This window comes from Alternaria alternata (assembly GCF_001642055.1).
Source record: "Alternaria alternata strain SRC1lrK2f unplaced genomic scaffold CC77scaffold_21, whole genome shotgun sequence".
NCBI classification, from domain to species: Eukaryota; Fungi; Ascomycota; class Dothideomycetes; order Pleosporales; family Pleosporaceae; genus Alternaria; species Alternaria alternata.
In genome coordinates, this window is record NW_017306210.1 from 467851 (window position 1) to 478976 (window position 11126).

The window sequence follows — 11126 nt, forward strand, 5'->3', positions numbered from 1 at the left end:
GCTGTCACTCGGTCGTGTTCGTTTGTCAGCCAGTCGAGGTGAGTGATGGCCACGATCTGATAACGAAATTCGGTGCATCACCAAAGCATCAGATAACCACGCATCCCCCACATGCTCGTTGTCGCACACCTCCGTCCTCCGCGGCTCAACAAGCAAATGGCAGATGCACACCCACATCGCGCCTTCTTGATGCATTGAACACCCCATAGTAATACCAGGTCAGCTCTTGCTAACCATGGTTTGCGCTAGCAGTCCCCTTTGTCGCGTCCTCAGCACGCTCGCCGCTCCTCCTCCACCTCACTCCACCACGCAGACACATGGCAGCCACGACAGCGACAATGCCCAGCCCCATACCACACACGTCGACCTCGCACCCTGAAGACCCCATTCCCGCTGAGCCCAAAGACATACCCCAGCTCTCAGTGCAGCCGTCGCAATCACAGCCAGAGCAGACGTCGCCCAAATCATCAGGCGAGTCGACGCTGTGGACCAACAGCAGCGATGACTCCGAGGCCCCGATGACGCCCATGACTGAGCCCGACCAGGGCGTCGAGGAGGTAGTTGACAAGCTACAGGCGCTGCCTACCTCGGCTGTCAATTTCTCGGAGCAGTCGCGACCCCGGCGAGCATCCACCACTCTCATCTCAGACAACCCAAACGACATTCGACGGATACTGGGTGAGGGCGAGACAGCCACCAAGCTCATTAGCCAGTGCTGTGGCGGAGGATGCTGCCTTCTCAAGACACTGGCCCCGGACTCGTCGTCACCCAATTTCATACCTGTCGTCGTCCCCGACAACCATGCCTTTAGGAGCCTCAATCTCCAACTGGGCCCTCTCGCCCTCGACAGCGAGCTAACCGATACGATTCCGCTGCCTCCAGTCAACATGTCTTTCGAGCCGCTGCCTTCCAAGGACACAAAATATGTCTCAGAGGTGCACAAGATGCCGCCAAAGTACGTTCAACCACACCCGCCTTACGAGGTCTACTCGGCGCCGCTATACCACGCACGAGAGTTGACCAAGCCGGGCGCTGAGAAGAGGACAATTCACTTCGACATTGATGTCACCGACTACCCCGATGAGGGAGGCGTCGATTTCAAGGTTGGTGGTGCTGTCGGCATCTGCCCGCCCAACTCGCAGGAAATGGTCGACGAGCTGTTCGATCTCCTCTGCATTCCCAGGTTTGTCCGCGACAAGCCAGTCACACTCAAGACCCAGACCGGAAGGTGGCCGACCATCTGGGGCGAAGACCAAGCCCGCGAGCTTGTCACAACCCGACGCGAACTCTTGACCTGGTGCGCCGACATCCAGTCACACCCACCGACCAAGAACCTCCTCCGCGTGCTCGCTGAATATGCAGACGCCCCCAACGAAAAGAAGATTCTGACCTATCTTTGCTCGGCCCAAGGACAAGCAGCCTTCTGCGACTTGCGCACAACTTCTCACTTCACAGTCTCACAGATGCTCAGCGCATTCCCTTCGTCGAAGCCGCCGCTCCCACACCTCCTTTCCGTCCTCACCCAACTCATGCCTCGATTCTACTCCCTCTCGAACGACCCCCATATCTCGTCAGCTCGCCCCGGCCTACCCGGCACCCGTCGCCTGATCGAGATGGCCGTTACAATTCACGAAACACCCGATTGGCATGCGGAGGGTGCTACACGTACTGGTGTAGGCAGTGGCTTCATGGAACGCCTCGCACACTCGTTCATCTCAACAGAGAGCGAAGGCGTCGATCCCCGCAGCATCCTCGACCTGCGCGTACCCATGTTCCGCGGCCTCATGGCCAACCCGCTCTCCAAGCAATTTGGTGGCGAAGGCCCGATGGTGCTCATTGGAGCGGGAGTAGGCATGGCTCCGTTCCGAGGCTTCATCCTGAATCGACTCAAGAACGCCAACTGCGCCAACAAGATCTGGCTCATCCAAGGAGTCCGAGACTCTATGCTCGATGAGCTCTACTCTGGTGAGCTTGGCGATCACGAGCGCGAAATCAAGAAGGTTGTGCAGAGCCGAAAGGTGAAGGTTGGAGGCTCCAACGAGGTCAAATACGTTCAGGACGAGGTCCGCGTACAGGCTGATATTGTCTGGTTCGTCATCAATGCTCTTGATGGACGCATCTTTGTCTGTGGCTCTAGTAAGGGCATGGGCGAGGGTGTTGAGGAGTCTTTGATTGACGTGGCCATGCAAAAGGGCCGTTTGAGCGAAGCGCAGGCCAAGGAGTTTTGGGCCAGAAAGAGGGAGGATGGGCAGTACATCGCTGTAAGTACATTTCTAGCACTCGATTGACACATATACTGACAAGACCACAGGAAACATGGTGAACATGCCACTATCTCCGCATTACATTGTAAATAAGAGAGTTACGATTTCCATACTTCACGACCGCGTCTCTCCAAATTCTCGACACTGCCTACCTACCGCTAGCAGCATATTCGCCATGGCGTTTCAGATTCACTAAAAAAAGAAAAAGGGAGTCATTTGGGAATCGATATGGGCGGCAAACAATATAGTTGGAACAAAGCAAAGCATGTTCAATTGTGGTTGGGCTGTTCTCAAGGCTTATTGGCCGCTTTTTTTCTTGGGATTGGACGGGACGTTCATCATTATCATCGTCATCATCATCATATTAGAAGGACATGCGCGCAAGAGCATGGCGTTTGTTTATGGGCAAGGGATAGGGATAGGGATATTTGTTTTTTTTGTTGTCGTCGTTATGGGAGGGATGAGGTGGTATTGGGTGTGCGTTGTTGATGGTGATAGCACAGAGAGAGATAATTGAAGATATTGTTATATACTGAGATCTGGAGTGTTGGTCTTGTTCTATGGTGAGCTTTGTGCAGTTGTTGAGAAAGTGGGTCAATCTCTTACACGTTACATTCATGTCTGTCAATGTTCAATTGAGCTCGCGAAGCGTGGTTTACTACTGTCTTCTGATTGTAACATGACGAGGGATCAAACATAACTGCATATGTAGATTCACCAGATCAGTGTACGTCTCACGTGGGTTTGGTACAGCCGGAGCTTTCCTATCTTGCGGAATGCCAAAATGTAAAAACTCCGCAGCACGTGATCAGGAAGTGTCTCTCACCTTCCTCATACGTGGATGTCTATTTAAGCACTCGAGCGAACGCTAACTGGATGTGGTCTTTGCGCAGCCATAGCAAACACACTGCGCCTTCTTCCTTCTCTCAGCTTCCTAAACAACGCAACCACACGCCCAACACATCATTGTGAGTACCAATACCCTCGACTATGGCAGTCCTGCTCGGACTTCCAAACGAAACCCTTCTTCGCATCTTCAACTACCTCTTACAGAACGTCAAGCATCCCAAGCCCCAAGCCGACCTGCTGAACTTGAGCTTGACATGTAAACAACTGGCACCACTCGCCCGCGAGGTCCTCTTCACTGCTCCGATTCTTCACCCACGTAAGATCGACATATTTCTCGTTACTCTCTTCAAGTACCCGGACCTGCAATCAAAGATCCAGAGTCTCACCGTCGAATCGAACAAGGTTGACGGAAACTGGGTGGTATCAGACCCTCTCCGTGTCCTCGCTCAGGACTCAGAAATTCTCTCCAGATGTGCTGGCATTCTTCGAACTTCGGCTCTCGACGAGGAGATTAAGCAAGAATACACTCGAGTTCTTCAGCGTAAGTCTGGAGGGTTTGGCAACCTGATTGGCCTTGTCTTAATCCTACTACCGAATCTTTCCTCACTGTACCTTGGTGGCACTCCACTATCCTACGTCAACTTTCTCCAGCCGGTCTTGGATCAGAATTTAGACCTATACCAAAAGTTTTCTAGGTCGGATCACATCCACATCTCATCCCAAGTCAGCGCCAAACTCACTTTCCTTGAACTACCCCGTGGCTTGCAACTTTGTGGAGAGGCAAAAGGATCACTACCTACCTTCTTCCCTGAACTGCGACATCTCATACTGCCATATAGTTCCGTTATAGGCACCACACCTGGGGGCATCACACCTCAATATATAATTCCACCGAAATTGGAAACACTGGTCCTAATAGGATGCTCAAAATATGCGGATGTTTGGCTCAACAAAGTAACACTGGCTCACGGGACTTGCTTCCCGAGCTTGCATAGCTTGAGCACATATAGCCGAGGTTTCCTAACGCAGTATCCCCTGTTACTTCGGGATGAAATGAAGAGGCTAGGTATAACGTGTAAGTCATTCCTTTATCCTTCTCATGTGACTTACAGCACTGTTGCTCATGGGACTTTTTTGCTGACTTCAGACGTCTTCAATGACGGTTCAGTCTACGAATATGTTCCAAAAGAAGATAGTTGGCCTTTGTATGAGTTGCACCACCCATGGTTGTACACTCGGGTTGAGCTTGATGCTTTCATGTCGATGAGATGTAGGGAGGAGATGGAGAGGTCAAAAAGGGGAGAGTGGGAAGTGGAGGAGTCGGAAGGAGAAGAGTGATAAGATGCAGGAAATGGGACAGAACGAGACTGGTAACATGATTTTGTGGAGGGAAGTGGAAGGTGTGCGAGCCCCCAAAAGGTTAGGCCAGATTTGCACCCACACTTGTTGTGAGGCGATCGAATACGCCATGTCGCAAGGCTGTCTTCTCATCTGACAAAATAACAAAATACACCCGTAGTTGCGGACATCTGCTCTAATCCTATTGCCTGTACTGATACATCCAGGAAGCGCCACTTTGCACATCACTACCCAACGCCAGGCCAACCTGCATACAGTCAGTGAAAGCGTCCTGGCATCATCATCGGCACCTCTGTGAAAAAACTTACTCCAGACGGTCAGCCCCTCATTAACTTTGGCCACATTGACTCTATCCCCCACCCTCCACACCTCCTCCGTCTTCTTTCCATTGCTCCCCCAGAATCCATACCGTCCGAAAACCGGACTCCACTTTGCCCCAATATCAACCCTCCGATCCTTCTGCAATCTCTTCAGCACCTCACCCGCCGGTCCTTCTCCCGGCTTACCCGTCTTATGGTCGATATTAATGCTCTTGCACCTCACACAATTATGCGGCAGGATGATTTCCGTTCCCCCCTTAACCGTAAGCTTGCCCCAATAGTCTTCCTGATACGGGTCATAAGCACCTTCGACAACGACGTTTGGACGGAACTTTTCCATATCCATATCCATACCCTCTGGAAGCCGGGACGACACATCTTCAAGACTAGTTTGGGAAGTAAACAGATAAGGCGCACAATCCGCAAAAGTAATCTTCCAGCTCTCCTCCCCAGATTTATGTAAACCCATTACTTTTTCCACATAGGACTTTGTAAACGGGACATGTTTGCTCAGAAACCGGGTTAGCGGATCTGGTTCCAGCGGTTGCATGTCCTGGAACTTTACGTCGCGGAGATTGGCGCCTAGGTAGACGAAGATGACGGGATACCCGAAGCAGGAGGTGAACCAGTCGTTGTATTTTTGCGGCATGCGATGGGCGGTTGTCGGGGCTGAGTGCATGTTGATGTCGATGGGATCGAGGTTTTCCGTGTCTGGCTCCAGAGGTATGTCGATTGATTTTTCTTTCGAGGCATCTCCGCACGCAATGTATTTGACGGTGATGGTGTCGTTTTTCATCTCCTGGAGAAATTGCGTCATTTCGGGGTAGCCTGCTACGGCCATGTTTTTGTAGCCGTCTTTGGTTTCCTGGAGGAGCATGAAGGAACCTGTGGAGGTGTTAGCGGTTTCTCTTGTTGTTGTTAATTCCATCCCGCATGAATGGTAGTGTGTTGTACGGTCGTGTTTGAATCCATGGGCTGTGGCAATGGCTTCTGTGACTTTAATCGCTCGTAGCGATTTGATGGGGTAGATGTACATCTGAGAATCGCCATCATCAGTACTTCTCTTCACTTGCGTCATGTCTTTTTCCATCAATGTAGACATACCGCGGAAATCTTCATAGCCGTCAACCGATGTATCAACGGACTAAGGAAGTTGAGTAATTGATACAGGCCAAACGGCACAACGCAAAGTGCCGTAATGAGCCATATCGGCGACACCTTCTCAATATTGAACTCGTGCTCTTCCTCCATACGGGCAAATCAGACCAATGTTCTACGATGGAAAGAATTGAGAATGGAAGATGGTCTTTGAGACGACATTGCGGGTCGCGTCGACATGCATTGAGGCCCACCCCACGTGCACGCCTTACCAAGGCGCTAAGACATGTCGACTACCTCGGCCGTCATCTGTCGATCCTTCAATGACATGTCACAACACTTTGGACATATGTTCTCACGCCTTACCACGGTAATTGCATAATTACTGCAGCTCAACGGTTTTGACTGAGAGTTAGATTGTAAAGTCTACGGCGCAAAACGATACCCGAGACACATCTTTGACGACCGCGTGACTGATATACTTCTCCTTCCATCCACCGAGCCTACCAACCTTCAACCTCACTCTCAAACCCTCTTTCCAAACACCCTAAACCGCTTCACACCACCATCCGGGATGATGACCAATTTGGCATGCGTGTACCCCCTCCCCTTGACCTCCTTGAGCTCAGCCTTGTACTCCTTCTCCACATCCGGCCCGGACCTCTGCGGCTCCAGCACCTCAACCCACCCCGCGTCATCACTCGCAGGTTCCTTATCAAAGCTACCAGCAAAGACCTGCACCTTCTGTGGGAAGTTACCTCTAAAGTGCGCAGTGTCAATGACAATGTGATCGATTTCGCCCTTTGCGCCTAAGCGCACGATTGTCCAGTCAACGTGCTCGCCGCGCGTACGCTTCGTTTCCCACCCGTCGCCCATGTCCTTTCCGCGACCGGGCAGGAGTAAGTTGTCTTTTGTGCCAAAATGTTGGTCTGAACATGACGTTGCGACGCCGCCCATGACTGTGGCCGAGAGTTCAAAGACGGCATCGGAGGACTCTGGGAAGACTGGTACGGCTACGCCGTAAAGCCGGAAGCGCGCGATGCCGCCGTCAGGGTACATGAGCAGCCTAACGTGCGTGTACGCCTTGTCTGTGATGCTGTCTAGTTTCCAGCCATGCCGTTGGCTGGGTCCGCACTCTTGCTTCGATAGTATGGTTTCCCAGCCTGCATAGCTGGCCTTTTTTACTTCCTCTTCCTCCTTCTCGTCTGTGATGAATGCACCTTCGACAGCGATTTCAGGGGCGTGGTTCCCGTTGAATGCAAAAGTGTCGATTTCTACACCGGCTACTTTTCCACTGGCGGTACCTAGCCTCAGGACGACCCAGTCGAAGGGTTCGGTATTGTGACGCCGGGTCTCCCAGCCATCGTACCATGCTCCCGAGTGGACGAAGACACCGGGTTTGCGAATCGGTGGTGTCGGTGTGATAAGGTTCTCGGCTGCGGCGAACCATTCGTCGCTAAAGGAAAGGACTTTTGAACCAAGAGGTGCGGATATGAGATCTTTGAGGGGTATCAGCTTCTTATGTGGAAAAGTATGGAAAGAATGAGGTTTGTACCGGTGTATTGTGATTTGAAGGTCGCGTCGATCTCGTCAGCTGGGATCGACCGCGCGTTGTTTGTGGCTACGTTCTTGACGTCTTCTGGTAGGACGTTGCGGATCTCCATAATGTCTGAAATATTGTGTAATTGATAGAGGCTGGGTAATTTTATGCAAGAGAATAAAAAGCAAAGACGATGTTTGGGGATCTCGCTGAGGTACTACCAAGTTATGGCGGGGCATCACTGGTGGGGTAGCTAGTTACCCTGCATGCCCTACCAGCAGACTGCTGCTATCGGAATCCGCCGAGCGGATATTGAAGGGGCCGATCGCGGAGTAGTCTTGATAACCTAGATACCTGCCTTACTCGATATAAATGACAGTCATGCCAATCCATTGCCTATAGAATGTTGAGGCTTTCTCGCTGCAAATTGTGCCGATGCTACAACAAATTTGCTGTTAGCCCGACGGGCCGCACGATGTTGCAACCCGACGTACTGATATGTGACTCGATAGGTTGTAGTAATGGTAAACAGATCTATGCATACCCTGATACTATGGTAACATCCAAGTTCTGCGCTATCGCAAGCCTCGACCACCCTAACTGAATCTGCAAAGCTTTCACGGTTACAGCCGAGCCAGTGTCTATATCATCAGATCGGACTGTATGCCGAAGCGTAGTCGACAGAACTTTTACTTGGTCCATCTGGCGAATCACATGCCGGGAATGTTTCCAGTCCACGAACGGCAACGCGACGATAAACTCAGCGGTCAGCAACAAGGCCTCGTAGAGCGGAATTTGAAAGAATTTGGTCTTCGTCTTGGCCAGGCAGTGTGAAAGTGGCTATCCAAAGTCTCAATTAGCAAGGCTCTCAATTCTACCAATCTTCATCTTCACCCATAGCTTGGATCGTTCCAATTCGACTCCGAGTAGTAAGATCCACCATTTTTGTTGTTGCCTCCATTCAAATCCAGCTTAGCCATAAACTCAGGTGGAACGGTGGGAATGTATTTCCGCTCACGCTCTTTGTTGACACCTCCAAACCCGGCACCGTAGGTGATGAGCATATCTGTTGATGTTGGGAGCGAAAATGGCAGCATGTACGAAGGGTCCAGGAGAAGCTCATCGGGTGCTTCGTCTTTTTCATCCTCTTCCAACGACATTCGTGAAGGCGCAGGCGATGGCTCGGGAGGCTTTTCAGAGGTGCCTCTGACTGGTGTGGATGGAGGTTCGGCCTGTGACGGTGGATTGGGCGATCTTGCGCGCGCGGCTTTACGATCTGCAGCTGCTTTCTGCAAATGTACAATGTACTTGGAAGCGCTTTTAGGAAGGGTCTTTTCACCCACCTCGGGTCGGTAATATTTTGCGGTGTGTAGTAGCTGTTGAGGTGACAGGCGTGTCAATTGTTGTAATGTCCCCACAAGCGACTCTAGGTCTTCTCCAAGTGAGGAAAAGCATTGTAACCATTGGAGAAGCTGCACAAGAGGCTCGAGATGACGTTTAGCGGCGTCCGCGGTGTTCTCCCCGGTGGAGGTCATGGAGCCGTTCTCGTAGTGTTCTGGTTGCCGATTGTTGGAACGCGCCCAATCCTCGAGCGTCGAGACGTTCATGCGTATCTGCATTGCTTTTGTTCGCGCGAGGTACTTTCGATTCGACATTATGCGGTTGAAGACTTCGGCAGAGAGCCAGTAGATCAGCTGCGACAGTACCTGCGCAGCGATTACAGAGTGTACGTCGTACAGATCGAGAACAAATAGGGTTGATGAGAGCAAAGAGGTAATGTTCCGGGGTGATGGCTGTGCTCTGCGCTTGGGAGATGGCGGTCGGAAACGTTTCTCGAGAGGTTCTACCGGCTTCGCTTTAGGCTTGGAACGAAATATTTTCCATTCGTGCTGGAACTGTACATCTTCGAATCCAGGCATCGGCTCATGGTCGAGCATAGCTTGATCCAAGTTCTTATCCATCCTGCGCTCAGCATCACGGATAATCAAGATGAAAATCTCATTGATAAGTTCTGCCATCTGCAATTGGAACTCTGTAGTCGCACTCATGAGTCCACCATCTTTCTTGAGGTAATGCAACAGAAGTGTCGCATTAGACATCCAGAAGGCCAGCACAGTCATGTCCCATTGATGCTTCTCTACAACGTCGTTGATCTTGTTCATGGCGGACACCAGCAAAGTCTCCAAGAGTTCTGGATTTGCATGGTAATGTGCATAACGTGCACTCAGGAAGAGTATGTTTGCAGGTACTGGCTTTTGCGAAGGAGACCGTTGCGGCGTCATATTCGTAATGATGATGTCCAGTATCCGTTCGAGCTCGTTTTCTTGGAACACAAACATCTGGTCGTTGAGACATCGATCCCAGATGAACTCTTGGGCTTCTTCTTCTGGTTCTTCAGGTGACTGGGGCTATTAGCGAACATTCAAGGAGTGGCTGAGATTCGTACCTCGGGCTGTTCGTCCAGACCCAGATTACCGATATCAACCTCGAGATTGAAGGCGCTTTCCATCATCATCCGCCGCTTCATATCGTTCTCCTGCATCTCCTGCTCAAAGCGATCCTGGGAGAAGCCCGAGCTGTAGAAGTCGTCACCTACGCCTACATTACCGATGGCGTACCCGCTCTCGTGCAGATAATCGGAGAGCTCAGTGTTGGGCTCGACAAAGTCGAATGCGGTCCGTCCTCCAGAAGACTTGACGTCTGTCGATGCGCCGTGGTCGAGCAGGAGCTTAACGATATCCTTGTGTCGGTTCGTCATGGCCCACATGAGCGGCGTCCAACGGTTCTTGTCTTGCAAATCGACACTCGCGCCCTGCTCGAGCAGTGTAGCTGCCACATGTTCGTGTCCAAAGCAACTTGCGTAGACCAATGGCGGCGTGCCCTCGGCGTCGACGCCGTTGATGTTGATGTATTCGCGAGCCTTGCCGTCCAGCAGCCGTTTTACCCGTTCGAGCTCACCGTTGGATGCTGCTAGTGTAAACAGGCCTTGTAGTGCTTCTCTCTTTTCCTCGTGTGACAGCTTCTCATCGGCAACGACCTTTGCTTCGTCGCCTGCATTCTCGTTCTTCAAGCGGGCCTGGTGCGCCAACATCTGCACCAGGCGGCTGTCGCTGTCCTCGAGCTGCTGCATGTCTTCGTCACCAAACGTCGGGTCGTCGAGCGACAAGTTGAAGTCGAGCGGACGGGCGGGCATGGGCGTGGTGAGGAATTGCGACTGGCCTGTGTGAAGTCAGTCTCGGTGGCGCGTCGCTCTTTCCCTAGCGGTTGCTTTCACCTACCCTGCCATGCATCATAGATCTCGGTTTCCTCGTTCATGATGGTCACTGGGCGCCTGTCATTGAGGGAAGTGGGCAGGTCCGAAGGCAGCTGTCGCGGCCGCTGCGGCTCTCCCAGGTCGCCCGAATAGGCATGCTCGTGATCGGGAGAGTCCATTGTGTGACATTGAAATGGTGGATGTGCAAGGGTGTCTTGAGGGCGACCGACTACCTCTTGCTCGGATGCATGTGTCAAACGTCGAGGGATGCCGTGTCAAATGTCGAGGGATGCCCGGTCCGTCTGTAGTGGGGCAGCTTCAGTGCAGCAGTCGCAGGCAGGCAGGCAGGCAGGGTGTGGTAAAGGAGCGGAAGCCAGTCGCTGTGGATATTGTGACAGGGCGTCTTCTGCGTGCGCCAGGGGCGTAGTATAGTAATAATGCTG

At 52.0% G+C, this 11126-nt stretch overlaps 5 protein-coding genes across 5 annotated transcripts; 2 read left to right on the forward strand and 3 right to left on the reverse strand.

Annotated features, from left to right (window-relative positions):
* The first annotated feature begins 250 nt into the window (after positions 1–250).
* CC77DRAFT_1023942 (hypothetical protein) lies at positions 251–2598 on the forward strand. Its single transcript, XM_018525769.1, has 2 exons — positions 251–2261; positions 2312–2598. The coding sequence occupies exons 1-2, from the start codon at positions 339–341 to the stop codon at positions 2321–2323; spliced, it is 1935 nt and encodes a 644-aa protein (XP_018382029.1). The 5' UTR covers positions 251–338; the 3' UTR covers positions 2324–2598.
* Positions 2599–3254: 656 nt separating this feature from the next.
* CC77DRAFT_1012217 (hypothetical protein) lies at positions 3255–3963 on the forward strand (the record flags this gene model as incomplete). The annotated part of the gene is made up of 2 exons (XM_018523753.1): positions 3255–3654; positions 3953–3963. 2 exons carry the CDS (start codon positions 3255–3257, stop codon positions 3961–3963), a joined length of 411 nt encoding a protein of 136 aa, XP_018382030.1.
* A 517-nt stretch (positions 3964–4480) lies between these two features.
* On the reverse strand, positions 4481–6292 carry CC77DRAFT_971056 (hypothetical protein). The gene is made up of 4 exons (XM_018535825.1): positions 6257–6292; positions 5897–6199; positions 4781–5828; positions 4481–4719 (listed from the first exon to the last, which is right to left on the reverse strand). Exons 2-4 carry the CDS (start codon positions 6041–6043, stop codon positions 4700–4702), a joined length of 1215 nt encoding a protein of 404 aa, XP_018382031.1. The 5' UTR covers positions 6044–6199; positions 6257–6292; the 3' UTR covers positions 4481–4699.
* Positions 6274–7577, reverse strand: CC77DRAFT_1023945 (Allantoicase). Its single transcript, XM_018525770.1, has 2 exons — positions 7446–7577; positions 6274–7389 (listed from the first exon to the last, which is right to left on the reverse strand). The coding sequence occupies exons 1-2, from the start codon at positions 7552–7554 to the stop codon at positions 6416–6418; spliced, it is 1083 nt and encodes a 360-aa protein (XP_018382032.1). The 5' UTR covers positions 7555–7577; the 3' UTR covers positions 6274–6415.
* Positions 7578–8320: 743 nt separating this feature from the next.
* CC77DRAFT_944080 (hypothetical protein) lies at positions 8321–10862 on the reverse strand (the record flags this gene model as incomplete). Its single annotated transcript, XM_018534942.1, has 3 exons — positions 8321–9832; positions 9877–10649; positions 10709–10862. 3 exons carry the CDS (start codon positions 10860–10862, stop codon positions 8321–8323), a joined length of 2439 nt encoding a protein of 812 aa, XP_018382033.1.
* Positions 10863–11126: the final 264 nt, after the last annotated feature.